This window comes from Polypterus senegalus, chromosome 8 (genome assembly GCF_016835505.1).
Source record: "Polypterus senegalus isolate Bchr_013 chromosome 8, ASM1683550v1, whole genome shotgun sequence".
NCBI classification, from domain to species: Eukaryota; Metazoa; Chordata; class Cladistia; order Polypteriformes; family Polypteridae; genus Polypterus; species Polypterus senegalus.
This window is the reverse complement of record NC_053161.1, coordinates 160,184,601-160,202,495: the sequence shown is the minus strand read 5'-3', so window position 1 is coordinate 160,202,495 and position 17,895 is coordinate 160,184,601. Positions and strand designations below refer to the sequence as shown.

The window sequence follows — 17,895 nt, the reverse complement described above, 5'->3', positions numbered from 1 at the left end:
CTCGTGCCGTGGAGTGGAGTGGAGTATTTACTTGTGTAGTAAGCAGGGAGTGTAGGCGGCTTTAAACATACTGTAGTAGCTTCACGGACAGGTATAGAGGTAAGTGGGTCGAGTTTGGATTGAGCACTTTGTGGCTGTAGAAGTTGTCCCTACTATCCGTTCAGATTGACATTATACAAAGCTACGTTCACAATTATCTGCCCTCGTTCTTACTCCACAGAAGCGTCTGGTGGGTACCGTTTGTACTCGTATTATCTCCTGTAGAGGACTGAGACATAACGCCGTCGCTCCGAATACACAGTTTCGCAGTGTGTATTTGTACTATTCCCACTGTCTGTGTCCGTGCGGATTGCCGCACGCTTCAGTCTCACAAGAGGCAGCGGTTCTTCACATACACAACAGGTCACGATAATTCCTGGCTTTCTTTCTCCCACCTAATGGAGATGGGGGAGCCATAGTAAAGAGGAAATTGAGATATAGCTGTATTATACAATGATGTGGTTCTACACTTGTTTGGAACATAATATACCACTTTAAAGTCCCTGTAATCCAGTACAAGGTGCTGGGCAGTGGTTGTGGACCTGCACTGCTTGAGCGGAGAAAGACGATTTTTGTGGATGTTATCCGGAACAATTAGTATGGAAGCATGCACTGATTACGGCGCGTTGCTGCACCCTGCACATGACAAACCACCCGGAATGGGACCCGAGTGCAGCCATGCAACGGGTGACATATCAGCACCACACTGGATCAGTGTAAGGTTTCTATTTATTTAAACTCCTTGCTCAAGTGCCCAGTGGAGTAGAGTCACTTCTGGCGTTTACAGGATAATTAGGAACTAAAAAATACAGTTGATTTAGTTAATAGAATGGAATGGTTTTATTATTTTACAAAGGTGTTTAGCTGAAATCAAGGAATCTAATAAAAATTATGCATGCAACAAGCCAGATTTTTTTTTTTCACTGTGACCACAGATGTGGCCCCCAGTGTATAACTGAAGTTTATGCTGCACCTGTTTGTTCTGCAACTAACATATCCAGTCTAGAGCTGTATGGACAACAATGCCTTTCTTGCAAAAAAAAAAAAAAAATAGGGTGTAAGTAAAGTTCAACACGGGGCTCAGTTGTACAAATGTTAACATCCCCTCGTACTGTGTCAGTGTAGAGCAGTGGTTCCCAAACTCCGTCCTGAGGATTCTCTGCGGATGCAGTGTTTTTTTCTAACCTAATTCATAATAAGTAATGATAATTGATCTCATTTAGTTAGCTGGTCTTTTTTTCTCATGTCTTATTTTGCATTCAGAAAAGCACAGCAGTATTATTTTTACACTATAAGACATTTACAAATATTTCTATTTTTTGCTGTAGCTTTAAATACTTAACTCTTTATTGTTGTTTTCCTGTTATTTTTTTCCCTTTTTCTCTTTAGTCTACTTTCTGCAAACAACACTGATGAAATTCTGGAACTGCTTCAGTGTCAGATTCACTAATTAATCAATAATACAAAGGCAGATTGGAAATCGGAATGAACATGAATTAAAAAAAAAAAAAAACATATTATATACATACAGTTTTTCTTAAAATGTATTAAAAGTCGTACTTTTGTAATTTCTTCCTTGACCCCAAAACACATAACCTGGAAAATAACAGCTCACTTAATTAGGCTAGGTGTTGATTTCTTCTTCTTCTTTCAGCTGCTCCCATTGGTGGTTGCCACAGCGGATCATCTTCTTCCATATCTTTCTGTCCTCTCCATCTTGTTCTGTTACACCCATCACCTGCATGTCCTCTTTCACCACATCCATAAACCTCTTAGACCTTCTGTAATGAAAGGATTTTTCTCTGTATAAAGTAAGGTGAAATAAAGAGAGTAGATGGGCGTTGGTCGCTCAGCACGAAACCCAGCTGCATTACTAATGTTTTGGGAAAAACAGCCGGGAAATGTTCTAAAGATACAGCCAAGGCTATGTAAGGAGTTGTTTTTCACTTCGAGAAGCTTTTTTCACATGTAAGCATATTACTGTGTCTTCTGGTATCAGGCACTAGTCTCAAGGCCGAGTAGAAGAAAAAACATAGCGCCGTGTCCCGTGGAAGGAGGGGGGTGTGAGAAACTGATCACTTCTACATACACTGCTTCCACGTAAGCCGCTTTTGGGCAAGGACACCTAATTAGTATATAAGGGAAGGTTCCGCCCTCAGTTTCTTTGGAGGCTCAACCGTGGGGAAAGGCGCAACCGCCCGGTATCTGATGAAAGGCAAAATGAGTTGGTCCTATGACAAGACTGACAAGCGGGCCCCCTCAGTCTACTGGTCTGGGATGATGGCTCTGTGTCTTTTTATATGTCTGTAAGTGTTGTTTTGTTTTGTATGTCTGCATCATATTATGTCTGTAAGTGTTGTTTTGTTTTGTATGTCTGCATCATATTGCATTATATATGTGTTTGATTATTATAATTGATTAAGTAATTAAATTAGAAGTATTGGACCTCTTCTCTCTGATTCTTTGCCTACTTATGTTCTAATCCCTTGAACCATTTTCCCAAATCAAAACACCTTCCTCTTTTCCTCTTGCCTGGTAGCTCTATCCTTAGCATTCTTTTCCCAATTTGCTCAGCATCTCTCCTCTGCACATGTCCAAACCAACGCAATCTCGCCTCTCTGACTTTGTCTCCCAACTGTCCAACCTGAGCTGACCCCCTAATGTACTCATTTCTAATTATGTCCATCCTCGTCATGCCCAGTGCAAATCTTAGCATCTTTAACTCCAGCTACTTCCAGCTCTGTCTCCTGCTTTCTGGTCAGTACCACTGTCTCCAACCCATGTAACATAGCTATTCTCACTACCGTCCTGTAGATCTTTCACTCTTGCTGATATCCGTCTGTCACAAATCACTCCTGAAACTCTTCTCCACCCGTTCCACCCTGCCTGCACTCTTTTTCACCTCTCTTCCTCAATCCCCATTACTCTGTACTGTTGATCCCACGTATTTAAGCTCCTCCACCTTCACCAACTCTACTCCCTGCACCTTCACCATTGCACCGACCACATTCTCATTTACACACATGTATTCTGTCTTGTTCCTACTGACCTTCATTCCTCTCCTCTCTAGAGCATATCTCCACCTCTCCAGGGTCTCCTTAACCTGCTCCCTACTATTGCTACAGATCACAATGTCATCAGCAAACATCATAGTCCATGGGGACTCCTGTCTAATCTCGTCAGTCAACCTGTCCGTCACCATTGCACCATCACTCTTTTCTTTGCCAGGAGCAGGCACTGTTGTTGTGCACCATCGTGTGCTGTTTATTTTCAACATTTTTTTTTAATTCCACCATTACCCACGATAAACCGTCTGGTACACAACTCTTTGGGTTGACTCTCTCTTATTTATTTTACAGTGGCATAGTTGGCAGGATTTCTGGGGAAGATGACTGAACCAGTGGGCCTTACCAAAGTCTTTTGGAATAAGGGAGAGAAGCGGCAACAACTTGAAGTTCAGGTAGCCACTCAACAAATTAATTTTGCAGATGATGAAGCCCGAAAAAATGCAAGAGAAGACTTGCAAACTGAAAGAGCTGTGGGCCCGTCGCAGGTACTTACACCTTTACAGCCCCAAGATAACATAGAAGTTTACTTGCTTAGATTTGAACGTACTGCCACACGGCATAATTGGCCGCGAGAAGAATGGGCGCAGATCCTTGCCCCCTTCATAACATGCGAACTGCAACAGGCCTACTATGATTTAGAGCAGTGTACCATTAGGGATTATAACATACTGAAAAAAGAAATTCTCACAAGGCATGGGCGAAGTCCAGATTGTCAAGCACAGAAATGTAGGGCCTGGTGCTTTGATCCAGAGAAGCCTGCACGCTCCCAAGCCTTTGAACTCTGGGACAAGTTGGCCCGATGGCTAAGACTGGGTGAAAACACGGTTGAGAAAGTTGTAGAGATGATTTCATGTGACTACCTTGTGCATGCGCTGCCTGAAGACCTTGCCAGAATTGTACAAAGACATTACTGGGCTAATATGGTGGGTCTAGTGAAAATACTTGAAAGGTATCAAACTGCTCTTCAAACAGAACTCCCAGAAGGAAAAAGACAGACCAGATCATCACAGCCACAGAGAAGTGAACACGAGATAAAGGAAGCAGAATTGAGTGCCAGGAGAAAGGAACAATCATCACTGCCCCTCCGTTGTTACAAATGCGGTGAGATTGACCATATTGTGCCCAATTGTCCCCGGCTAGACGAACCGATGGACTGTGGATGGATTCACAGTCACAGGTATTGTGATGCAGTAGCGCTTAACTCTCTCTTTATTTTACAGGCTCACCAGAAATCAATGGAGATAAAGTCCTAGCTCTGATGGATTCCAATAGCAACATAACAATTGTGGCTCACTGATGCATCTTGTTGCAGCAATTTGATGCACGGTGGACCAACAACAATAATATTTATTTCTATAGCACATTTTCATACAAATGATGTAGCTCAAAGTGCTTAACAGGATAAAGAAAGAGAAAACAGACAATTTTAAAATAAAATTAGACAATACTAATTAACATAGAATAAAAGTAAGGTCTGATGGCCAGGGAGGACAGAAAAAACAAAAAACTCTGCTGGAGGAACAAAAAACAGTCTGCAGGGGTTCCAGGCCACAAGACCACCCAGCCCCACTAGGCATTCCACCTAATATAAATGACCTCAATCAGTCCTCATGGTTTACAGCAGGGCTATTCAATTACAAATTCAGTTGGGCCAGATTGTCAAACCAAGAAGGTTAGCTGGGCCAGTCATTTTAGCGGCAAAGCAGCTCCTAATGACAAATTTTAAAACCAACACAAACAAATTTATTGAAAAACATAAGGTTTATTCGTTGTTTCTCTTTTAACTTTGGTCAGTTTGCAGAGCAAAAGGTGCGTACAAAAAGAGCTGAATTAACAGAATCTGAGGTAGCCCCTATTTTTTCCACTTACAAAAGAAAAAAAAACTGACCTAGGCTACATATCTGACCTATCTGATCACAAAGTGCATAAAACAAAATAGTGCACAGTAGTAGGCTATTAGAAATAACATTGTTTCCTTTTGAAACAAAATAAACAACTTGCACACATTTGACCCAGGAACATCTCAAAGTGCATAAAATAAAAAGTGCATAGTATTCACATCTATAACAACACTGAGGGAACATATTTTAAATCACCATCTGTGTTTAGGCATGCCTCTGTTATGCATCCCACATTATATTGATGTATTGTAGGCTACAGTTACCCTGCTGACTTAGTGGGAGAAGTGACATTTTTTTGTTTTGAACGAGCAGTGACTTTAGGCTCGTAATTTGTCAAGTTGTCAATGCAATTCGAAGGCATTGGTGGAGAGTATGGTCAGTCAGGGAGCAACGAGAGTTGCTTTTTATGGAGTTCATGTGTGAAAAACTTGACTCGCATGTATATGTTGATCCAAACATAATGAGCATGACGATCGCTACTTAATGTTAGAGAACTGATGTGCCTTGACATCAGTCCAAAACATTGCAGGCCTGTTAGTGGAAAGCTTCAGTGCCATGGTTACAGATGACTGCATGCCAACAAGTTCGAGTGTGAATTTCCCCTCGTCAATGGAAGGGACCAGTTTCTTAGCTCTGGCGGATAAGTCCCCTTCTATTGCAACAGTGAATGGGTCTCTGACAAAAACGGCCAACTCTGTGGGCAGATCAAGTCCATCCAATCGACCAGCAAAGTTATTTTTCAACATCGCAATGAAATCTGTCATCACATCCGTGATTTGTGCGGGGGATGAGATGCATTTGCGGAGTGTCGGAAAATGCAGCATTTGGCCTGTGCTCAAATCATTTGCGAAAAGGTCCAGTTTAACTTGGAATGCGCGCATCTGTTCCACAAGGATGATGACAGTTTTGTCTCTGCCTTGTAGTCCCAAATTGAGATCGTTCAGGTGTTTGAATATGTCGCTCAGAAAGCAGGCATCGGCCGTGAAGTTGTCGTCCAGTATGCGACTCAAGTGCGTTTCTGCCTTTTTTGCTTGCTGCTGCGGAGGTAAGTTATGATCTCTTCTCTGAGACCGCAGAAACGCTCCAGTGCTTTGCCTTTGGACAGCCACGTCATGTATGCAAAAGAAGGTTGTGGTGCTCAGCAGACATTTCTGACAGCAGCATGCGGAATAAGCGGTGTTGGAGGCTTGATGTGGAGCGAATAAAATTAATTATAGCCATAATGCTGTCCAATGTCGTTTTGAGCGTCCTGCTTAGTTTTGTGCACAACACCGCCTGATGCACAATGCAGTGTAAGGAGATCAACTGAGGTGCAACAGCGGACCAACGTGCTGCCAAACCATTCACTTTCCCTGTCATGGACGGAGCCCCATCTGTCACAAGCATGCACACACGCTTCACATCCAGACCACTGTCTTTAAAAAAGGCAGAAATTTTCCCAAAGACTATATCGCCAGTTGTGTGTCCTTCTAACGGCAGTAGGCCGAGCAGCCCCTCTCGGAAGCATTTGCCATCAAAAAAACGGACATATATGCACAACTGAGCAGTATCAGTTTTGTCTGTGGACTCATCTAATGCTATAGACATAGTATCAGGTCTCCTAAAAGCGTTTCATACACATCTGCAGCAAGAATTTCAACCCTACGAATGTTTGAAGTATCTGACAGGGGTACGTTTTTTATAGCAGATACCACGCTCATTTTAATTTTATCGTCATTTATCACCTCATCCACGACAGCCAGCATACAGTCCTTCACGGTTTCAGAGTCTGTGAATGGCCTTTTCTTTTTTGCCAGTATCCAGGAAACATGAAGGGATGCTGCAGTAGCTCTCTCTTGGGCTGTGAATGACTGCACCATGGTAGTACTGCTCCGGTTGTAAGATGCAATCAAACTCTTTTGCAGCCCTCTCTTGAGATCCCTCTGGAAAATTGGTGCGAAAAGTGTGGTGTTTCTCAACATGATGCCTCCGCACATTGTAATCTTTAAATACTCCAACGCACTCATTACAAATTAAACACATCGGTTTGGCGTTTGGATGTGGCGGTAAAATAAACAAGTATTTGTCAGTCCAGGCAGGGTTAAACTTACGGTTTTCACTGGCAATTTTACGTTTCAGTGTTGAGAAAGACATATTGATAGTAATCTAAGCTACTACCGCACGCTCTGCATTGTTTGCGTGTTGCAGGCTACGTAATTTACGTAGGAATGCGCGCGTTTTGGGGACCATAGACATAATAAATACTTTATATTTATATTAATATACTATATATTTATATTAATATAATATATATATATTTATATTAAATAACAATTTATGAATAATATATATTAATTTATTATCTATGGGCAGAGCCACGTGCTGGGCCACTTGGAGGTTGATTCTGGGCCTCATGTGGCCCACGGGCTGCCAATTGAATAGTCCTGGTTTACAGGGTTCACATGAAAGAATTTGATGACAATGGTCATGTAGACCTCTAGCCTTCAATCCATCAATGTAGGAACATCACAGTGCATTTGATCAGGTGGTGGGGGCACAGATCACCACCATAGAAACCAGAAAAAGAACAGCAGAGACAGTAGGGGTTAGTGTGGATTTCGGAGCCACCAAGAATGATAATTAAATGCATATTCAGAATATCACAATTAAACTAAAATGAAGCTATGAGAAAGCTATGTTAAAATAATGAGTTTTTAGCAGTTTTATTAAAATGCTCCACCGTATTAGCCTGGCGAATTTCTGTCGGTAAGCTATTCCAGATTTTAGGTGCATAACAGCAGACGACGGCCTCACCACTTCTTTTAAGTACAGCCTTAGCTGTGTTTGTGCCCGGGTATCAAACCACCACTTGTCTCTCTATTATAAAAAAAAATATGTGATTTTTTTGGAGACTCTAACATCCTGCGAGACAAGGCAGTGAGACAAAAGGACAGTTGCTGTTCAGGCTTTTAAATGATTAACGCACAGCATAACAAGCAGAACACGCAGCAGCAGCTGATCTGTCCACATCTCCTTAGTGTGCGTTTAGCCCTCCCACATAACTCTTCCCCCACCCCCCACCTTTCACAATGCAAGCAGCAGAGACGTGAAGTGGCTGGCGAATAGGGCGCTCCGGGGGTAAAGCCCCCTAGTAGTAGTAGTAATAATAATAATAATATTTTTTACATTTATATAACACTTTTCTCACTGCTCAAATTATTATTATTTCTGGTGAAATGCAGTGGTACCGAACTGCCACTTGCTCATTTTCTTTCCTGGGTGGCATGCAAGTGGCGGTTCTTCTGGCACCTACAACCTTATGCTGTAATATTGTAGTTTGAATGGACCCAGAATAAAGTCCTCAGGATCCTGCTACAGCATGAACAAAAGCAGGGCCTAGTGGTGGAAGATGATATCTGCAAAAAAGATGGGAATAGGTGTCCAGATTAGCGAGGCCAGCTTCTAGGAGGGGCATGTGGTAACATTATTACATACTGCTTCTGATCCTCCCAAGGAGGTGAAACTGTGCCTGCATATTTTGTCTGATCATATGCAGACATTGCAGCATCAGTATAGGCTGCTGCCCGCTAAGCAGGCGCTGAACCACTGCTCAGTAGGCAACCAGCAATGACTTGAATTGGATGTGGGGTGCTACAAGGAGCCAGTGGATTGATTGGAGGTAGTGATGTGCTGATTTCGATTAATTTACTTTTTCCGTTTTTGTTTCCACCCAGAGATGAAGAAGAAACACCTGCTTTTTCCTGGATGGATTTGACAGAGGAGATGTGTCAGGCAGACATGAACGTTGTGCAGAAAAAGGCGGTAAATATTAAGAAAGAAGTCGGTGAATGGGAATCTGTCCAACCTAAACCGGAGCGTCTCTGCATTACTGATGAGCATAGTGAACTGGGGTCAGTAGGCATTAAAGAAGAAAAAGATGAGAAGATTTTCAGTATGAGCATGAAGAAAGATCAAATTATATATGGTGTGAAGAAAGACGAACTTGAGTCCATCCTTAAGTACGGATGTCAGGATGGTGCAGTGACCAGGCTAGTCTCCTCTCGGTTTGAACAGGGTTGTTCTCAGGAGCAGGCAGTCAATGGGAAATCTGAGAGTGCACTGTCTGTCAGGAGGCGGACTGAGAAGACCTCAAAGGCAGCATCAGGAAATCAAGTGTCCTCAACAAATCATTCTGACGAAAGTAAGTGAAAAAAAAGTGCCTGTAAGTTAAGGTTTTATATACTTGAAGTTGAAGCCTTGGTTATTGTTGTTTTTGTTCCATTAATTATCTGAAACTCCAGTTTAGTATATTAGAAGCCACCAACATCCAAGGTAGTTTCAAAGGCTCTTTGAAAGTCCAAGTAAATTCTGTCATTTGCTTTCCTTCTGTCGGCTATTTCAGTTGCTTGTTAAGAAGCCCACCAGCTTGGTTTGGCGGCACTCTCCTGTCAGAAACCCATGATGATTCTTATTTGTTATGGAAGTAGTCTTCAAATGTATTGCTGGTTTAAGTTTTCTTAATTGTGTAACATTTACAGGATTTGACGTTTTGATATGGGGTTTATGGATATCCTGCACAAATTTAGTGAGAAGTCAAGCAAAATTACCCATTTTACTGGCTAAGTAAAATGATTACAATATGCAGGCTTTCAAGGCAAACTTGGGGCCCCTTCTTCAGGCAAGATGTAACAAATTTAGTAATTCCCACAAACTAATTTTTATTGTGCCAAATTGCCAAACATATTTTTTGATAGAGTATACAACTTCTTATTATTTTATAATTGTGCTTAATATGTTTAATAATCTTGTATGAATAAGATGTCCTTACATGTGCAGGTGCTGTAGACCACAATGTGCAACTGTAGAATTCAGCAGTCAGTTGTTTGTTTTTCAGTAGAGCTGCTTAGGTGCGCAGCAGGAGTGGAGGACTTGGTTGGTACGTGATGTCCTGTGTTTAAACTGAACTCTAGGAGAAAATTGACTAAGCTTTATTAAATTATAGGCGAGAAGCAACATGAACTATACTCTTGCGTTCAAATCAATAAAAGGTTCTGGAAACTGACTTGGGTTGTTTTATGAAATCTTATTCGGTTTCACTCCTTTTTTTTTGGCTAAGTGTCCGCTGTCAACCCATGGATGTGTTATACATTCATTTCCGTAGCCTCCTTGGCAGTACATTTACCCCTGGAAAAATGAGCTGAAAACTGTAAATTTCTGTACTTTCAACAGCAAAAATGTAATTATTTGCAACAAATATCTGTAAATACCAAAATATCAACACAATGAAAGTAGGACAGGTCTGTCTAGTGTCCACTGCTGTACTCATTTAGCATTTGTGGTTTGTACGATGCTTTGAAACAGTCACTAGCAAACATAGCCAATGCACAAGCGGATATTGAAATGTTTCTTTTTTTTGTAATATTTTTTTCTGATGCATGTTCACAAAAGTGTAGAATGTCAGTGTCTGACCCGCCTGATCAACATACCTCTTGTGTTATTGTGGTCTACCACAGTGCAAGGCTTAGTGACTTCCACATTTCCCATAACACTAAAATTGACAGTTGCTGCATTATAAAGAGTGCTTAGAAGGCAAACATTTTTCTTGTGCTTTCACTTCAGACAATCATTTTTGCCTTTTTTGCCATGTATTGCGCATATGAAGTTGTCAGGAATATCATGGTGTTCAATCATTCAGTGCCGTATGTATTGGTTTTCCTTTGTATTAAAATCTCATGCAGTTCAGGTGAGGTGTAGAAAGTGTCCATTGTTATACAGTAACCTCGGTCAAGGAAAGTGTCTACTACTGACAGCACAGATGAGATAGCAGTGCTCTATTGACTGTACATGCCGTCCTACTTGGTCCCTCTACTGGTGTAAAGTTTCGAGTTGTAAATGTGCTAAGAATTTGCTTTGCACAGCATGTAGAACTTGATTACAGAATCATGGCCATTTTGGATGTGATGTACCATATTCACAATAGCCTTCCTTTTGTAACACATGAGACGTTTGGCAATAATTAGATGAAGATCAGGAATATGCGCCTTTTGCATGTTTATGATAATCACCTGATACACTTACCACAGTTTGTACAGTTTCGGTGGTGGGTGATTGGCTTCATCATAGTCATCATTATGCTATGTCTTGCAGGAGCAGTAATCTGAATAACACCCACGTGTTGTCTGCAGTGACATGCAAATGTATTGCAGTGTGAGTAGTCTCTCAGCCGGATTTCCTTGCTATTAATTTCCTTGTGCATGGATTGCAATATATTGTACAAATAATACTGGCATTGTCATGCACATTTTCACATTTTTGATTTCAAAAATCTAAATATCATGTATCAACACACAAACAACTAAATGGCTAATGAAAAAGGTTCTTGGAAAACCTTTACTGGAAGAACTTCAAACAAATACACATAACAGTAAATTACACTACTTGTAACATTGTGTACCTCTAACTTTTTTTCTAAAATAGACAGACCTTATTATCCCCGTTTCGACCATCCATATGTCTAGTTACGCCTTTTTCTTTGTGACTACCTGTTGAAGCTCATCGAGAGAATGCCAAGAATGTGCAAAGCAGTAATCAGAGCAAAGGGTGGCTATTTTGAAGAAACTAGAATATAAAACATGTTTTCAGTTATTTCACCTTTTTTTGTTAAGTACATAACTCCACATGTGTTCATTCATAGTTTTGATGCCTTCAGTGAGAATCTACCAATGTAAATGGTCATGAAAATAAAGAAAACGCATTGAATGAGGAGGTGTGTCCAAACTTTTGGCCTGTACTGTATTTATACACATACATACATACAGATAAATATATACACATCACACACACACACATTATATATAAACACAGACACACGACGAAGAACTGCTTTTAAATTTGTTAAGAAGAAAAGAAAACCTTTTTAAACTGAGGGAAAAAATATACCAATAACTATCTGTTAAGGATCTCTTTGTATACCACGTGGTCAGTTCAGCACTCTGGTTGTAATATGACCAAGCTGTGCACTGAGTTTACTTTTGAGAATGCAATGTATAGTTGTTCAGGAGAAAAGCAATGTTGCCTCAAATCAATGGCAACCTTTTGTAGGGTCTGTCCCTGAGACTTATTAATTGCCATCCCTTCTTTAGCTGACTGCCTGCTCATATAAGGCGCTCCGCTGTTTTTTTGTGAAGCAGCCTTTACACAGCTTCTCCGCTGTTTTATAAACGAACGACATATAAGGCAATCCTTTTTCCTTGCTTTGCCAAGGAAGCTGCCTTTTTATTTAATCCATGTGTTCTCTGCTGTTTTATTGTTCGTTTATTACGATTGTTATAGTTTCTCTTTATATATCACGTTGTCTGTTCAGCACTCTGGTTGTAATATGACAAAGCTGTGCGAGCTCACTCTTGAGAATGCAACGTATAGTTTTGTCAAGGAGAAAAGCAATCTTGCCTGAAATCAATGGCAACCTTTTGTAGGGTCTGTCCCTGAGACTTATTACTTGTCATCGCGACGCAGAGCCTTACTGGAAATTGGAGGCATCTGAATTGAAATGGGAGATCAGAGGGTGTAACGGGGATGTGAGGAATACATTGAGTGTGGAGAAACTCTAGAGACAGCGTGTGTATTAACTTGTGGATTTTTCTGTGAGTATTTGGTGGCAGCGTGACGAAGTTGCTTCCGCAAGACCGCGTTAGCTGTGGAGCTCAGCTTGGAGCCTATTCTTTTCCCACCTTGTCAATTGTGTAATGCGTTTTTTGAACAGGTTTGATGCATGGAAGTGATCACTCATACTGCGTTCAGTCAGTTCACGTGAGCTGTCTCTTGTGTGATCTTGCGATGTCCACGGCTTTATTTAATGTTAGCTAAGACCCGGCACTTAAAAGTTTCTCGCTACAGCAATTTTAACTCCGTTACAAAGTGATCCAAAGTCTCATTTATACCTCGTGTCTTCTCATTAAACTTGTATCTCGCGAATAAAGTATTCGACGAAGGCATGACAAACGGCAGCGGGAGCGTGTCCATAAACTAAATTTAAACTTGCGGTTTACACCGTGCTTTGTTTCCGCAGTAGCTGCACTTATGAATAAGCTTGTATGTGCTTTTCTTCAGCGCTCTTTGGGAGCTCTTCCTTCTTTTCTACGTACTGTGTTCACAGTCAGGTCACGTGATTACGTGGGAGGCGTGATGATGTGACACACAGCTCCGCCCCCCATGACCATCGAGCTAAAGTCCATTACAGTATATGGAGAAAAATAGGTTCCAGTTATGACCATTACGTGTAGAATTTCTAAATGAAACCTGTCCAACTTTTGTAAGCAAGCTGTAAGGAATGAGCCTGTCAAATTTCAGCCTTCTACCTACACAGGAAGTTGGAGAATTAGTGATGAGGAGTGAGTGAGTAAGGGCTTTGCCTTTTTTTTTAGTAATAATCATAGATTTTGTTGATAGTGGTTTCAGAAAGTATTCAGTCCCCTTCACTTTTTGCATTTAAAATTGAATCTACAACACAATACATTAGCTAGTACCCTTGATTGCCCTTAATGGCAAAATGAAAGCCTGTTTTAGAAAGTTCTTCAAATGTATTAAATCAAAAGCTAAAATCTCTCATTCATTCATATAAGAATTCAGACCCTTAATTCTGTACTTTGTAGAAGCCTTTTTGGCAGCAATTAGAAATCTGAGTCATCTTGGGTATGTCTGTGCTAGCTTTGCACACCTGAATTTGGGTGGTTTATCTTATTCTTCCTGGTAGTTCCTCTCAAACTCAAGATGGGAAGAGTCTGTAAACTGCCTTCTTCAAGTCTCTCCACAGATGTTCAATGGGGTTTACGTCAGGGCTTTGGCAGGGCCAAAAAACTTTGTCCTAAAGTTGCTCAGGGAGGTTGTCTTGGTTGTATTCCTTGAGTCATTGTTATGCTGAAAGGTGAGCTGTTGTCCCTGCCACTGAGGAAGCACCCACATATGATGCCGTCACCACCATGTTTCCCTGTAGGGATTGTATTAGGCAGGTGATGAGCAGTGCCTGGTCTTCACCACATATAGTACTTGGAGTTCTGCCCAAAGAGTTTCATTTTTGTGTCATAAGACCAGAGAATAACTGTCCTCATGCTCTCAGAGTTCTTTAAATGCCATCATATGCCTGTTACTGAAGAGTGTCTTCTCTTTAACCTCTCTACCATAAATGCTTGATTGATGGAATACTGTTGAGATGGTCCACCTTCAGATAACACCTCATATCTCAGCCGTAAACTTCTGAAGCTCTGTTAGTTTGACCATTGGGTTCTTGTTCACCTTCCTGATCAAGGACCTTCCTGCTTGATTACTCTGTTTTGCTGGATGACCATCTCTTGGAAGATTCCTAATGGTTCCGTACTTCTTCCATTTCATAATTATTGAGGCCTCTGTACTCCAGGAAACACGCACAGCTTTAGAATTGGTGTCACCCCCTTGCCCTAATCTATGCATCACAACAGTTACATCGTGGAGGTCTATAGAAAATTCCTTGGTTTTGGTCTTGACATATAATGTGAACTGTGGGACCTTTCTGAACAATGGCCACTCAATTCTGTTTTGTCACAGACGAACTCCAGTCAAGTTCCAGACACATCCCAAGGAGAATTTAAAGTAAACAGAATTCATCTGATCACAATTTGAAGTGTCAGAGCAATATTTACATGAATAAGAGATTTCAGTTTTTGATATTTAGTGCATTTGCTAACCTTTCTGAAAACATGTTTCCACTTTGTTGTTATGTGTTATTGAGTGTAGATTGATGGGCAAAAAAATGGCAAGTTGATACATTTAAAATTAAATCTACAACACAAAGTGTGGGGAGAGCGAAGGGTGTCTGAATTCTTTCTGAATCTAATGTAAAGCATGCTGAGGTAACATTCAAAAATGAAAAGAAATGTAATAAAGAAAGAAAAAAATACAGTGAAAAATAGATGTAAGGTGTTATAAAAGACAATATAAGATAAAGGCAAATAGAAAAAGCACACATCAAAAGAACTGACTCTGAGATCTTCTTAAAAGTTAGTAAAAATTCTTAAGTCAGAAGGCTAATTTATAAATGTGGATCAATTGAACAAAAAGCCTGGTCACCCTTCATGCAGAGCTTTATCCATGTAACAAACAAGCAGTGAGAAGTTCTAGACCTAAATTAGCTATTGGATGAATTTAAGGAGAGCAGCTTCTGGAGATAAACAGGAGAAGCCACAGAACACATTTATAGACAAGGAGGAGAACCTTCACATGGATTCCGTCTTTCAGAGGTTACTAGTGAAGAGATGATAAATCTGGGGTTCTGTGGATTTTATTTTGTATATTTGTTAGAACGCATGCAGCACTGTGTGACAATGCGGGTTCTGCTTCAGTGCTCCCATCTCCCTTTTGGGAGCTCTTGAACCCAATACTGTTGGCAATGTTACTGGATGAGCTGGACAGTAAGAACACAACGAAGCATGGGTATAGTGCAAAAATGTGCCAGTGATTTTATTAAAAACAGCAAAACAGTGTTCAGAATAAATAGTGCAGTGCTCCAAACGTCATTAAAATAAATAATCCATTAAAAATAGTGAGGTTAAAATCCCATAAATAAATCCAGTTAAAACAAGGTTTAAAAACAATGGCTACAAGCAGTCCTTTTAAATCAAAACCCGGTGCCGCCTTCTGGCTGCTCCCCTGCTTCTCTCTTCCGGGCCCTGCACCAGGGGAGTCGCCCTACCTGCAGCTGACCTTTTCTTCTTGCTAGGCTTCCCGATCCCTGGTTTCAATCAGCTCTTCCCAGACTGAGACTTGGGTTCTCCAGTGACCAGGGCGTTCACGCTGGGGCATTCACCTCCCAAGCCTCCTGGCTCCTAATTGTTCCACGGAAAGCCATCCTCCTTCCGGTCACTCCTGCTCCCCACTAACACTCAGCAGGAGCGACCACTACCGACTGCCCCAGGTGCCGGCCTTCGTTTGCTTGTGCACCAGCTTTCTGCTTCCTGCCGCATTCTTCTCCCATAACCTCCGTCCACTTTTCTTTTTTCTATAATGTTTCTTCTCCCCTCTGCACTCACACTCCTGCTATATATAATGGGGATGTGGCTCAGGTTTGGCGATTAGCAGCTCCCGTCATCAATTACGGATACAGACGGTTCCTCAACTGTGTACTTAAGCGAGAAAATGCCCACATCACGTAGTGTCCGAGAACATTCCGGACATGCTACCACTCTCTCTATTTAAGCCATGTGTGCGGCGATTACTTATTTAAAAACTGGGCTTTTCTTCTGAGCCATGAACCTGCTATACCACACACTATTTTGAATGTTGTGTAATTTTTAAGTGAAGACCAACAAATAAAAAACTGCAGTAGTCAATGTTCAGTGAAATAATAGTGTTAACCAGTGATCCAGCATCATGTCAATGTCTGGGATTGTTCATATGAACTGGGTTTACCTGAGGAAGAATAAGCAGTGTTGAGCTAAATGGTTATCTCTTGTTGTTTCTGTTTATAAAATTGTCATGACCACACAAAATGTGCCATTGATGTTTTTCTGCAGATTTACAAGAGAATACCAGCCTGTCGTCCTCTTCAGTTGCTCAGACCTCTCTTCAGTGCAAATCAAGACAAATGGCATATGATGAAAGTAAGAAGACCTCGACATCTGGATCACAGATTTTGGTAACCGCCTCTTTTCATGTTGGGCAACTAACAAGGATGGACTCTGTTAACACTCAACAACAGTTGCAAAATACAAATTCATCAGCTTTGACTATCTGCCAGGAGAGTAGGGAAACTTTCAGATCTAAATCCAAAAGTAGTAAGTGGTGTCACACAAAGCAGAAGCCACATTGCTGTTCTGATTGTGGGAAACAATTCTTGTATTATAGCGGCCTTCAGAAGCATCAGAGGATTCACACTGGAGAGAAACCATATTGCTGTTCTGAATGTGGCAAACACTTCACACAAATGAGCCATCTTCAAGACCACAAAAGAATTCATACAGGAGAGCGGCCCTATTGCTGTTCTGAATGTGGCAAAAGATTCTCGCAAATGAGCCATCTCCAGACCCATAAAAGAATTCACACCGGTGTGAGACCGTATTGTTGTTCAGAGTGTGGCAAGCAATTTTTTATCCGAGGCAATCTTCAGAGACATACTAAAGTTCACACTGGGGAGAAGCCATATTGTTGTTTAGAATGTGGTAAAAAATTTGCATACAGAAGCAATTTTAAGAGACACTCCAGAGTTCACAAAGAGAAAAAAACTTGCAATCGTGGTGGAAGCACAGAAGTAAAGGAGATACAAGTGAAAGTAAAGAGAGAAGTCTTAGAGCAGGTTAATCCAAGACTACCCAGAAACATTTTAAAAGGCGCACGGAAGTTACCTTCATCACCAGATAAAACTGCAACTGAAACCTTTAGGAGAAAGAGAAAGGTCCTCAAGAGCACACAAAAGTGAGATGAACTGCTTCTGGCCATTGGTAACCAGGTCCAGGTTAATGCTTGATTTCAGCTACAGTTAGGACTGTAGGACTATCCCCAAATCATAAAAGAAAACCTGAAATGATTATCATTGTCATTTTCAATATGTCTATTGTGCACACTAGAGGCACTAGAGGAACCCACCAGACAGACGTCCCAGACACACTGGTAAAAGCACCGGAAGATTCTTTTATTATTTTCTTCAATAAACAGTGCACCAAGCATCACACAATCCACAAATTCTTCAATAAATCAATACAATAACAATAATCAATAATCACCAACAATCCTTCACTCCCAGCAGCTCCGTCTACCACCCAACTCCGGCTCAATCTGCTGGGGTTTCCCAGAGTCCTTTTAAAGTCCATGACCCAGAAGTATTCCTTCTCCAGGTCAAACACCTTCTTCACGTGCCCCGGAAGTACTGCAGGTTTCCATCC

General features: G+C 41.1%; 1 protein-coding gene across 1 annotated transcript; it reads left to right on the top strand.

Moving 5' to 3' along the window:
• Positions 1-17,666, top strand: LOC120533254 (zinc finger protein 3-like). The gene is made up of 4 exons (XM_039760048.1): positions 1-99; positions 3,399-4,284; positions 8,722-9,188; positions 16,531-17,666. Exons 2-4 carry the CDS (start codon positions 3,428-3,430, stop codon positions 17,430-17,432), a joined length of 2,226 nt encoding a protein of 741 aa, XP_039615982.1. The 5' UTR covers positions 1-99; positions 3,399-3,427; the 3' UTR covers positions 17,433-17,666.
• The last annotated feature ends 229 nt before the right edge of the window (positions 17,667-17,895 follow it).

Coding starts and splice junctions, on each gene's coding strand:
- LOC120533254 (XM_039760048.1), top strand. CDS start 3,428: ATGACTGAACCAGTGGGCCTTACCAAAGTCTTTTGGAATAAGGGAGAG. Junction 4,285..8,721: donor GGATGGATTCACAGTCACAG/GTATTGTGATGC, acceptor GTTTCCACCCAG/AGATGAAGAAGAAACACCTG. Junction 9,189..16,530: donor AACAAATCATTCTGACGAAA/GTAAGTGAAAAA, acceptor GTTTTTCTGCAG/ATTTACAAGAGAATACCAGC.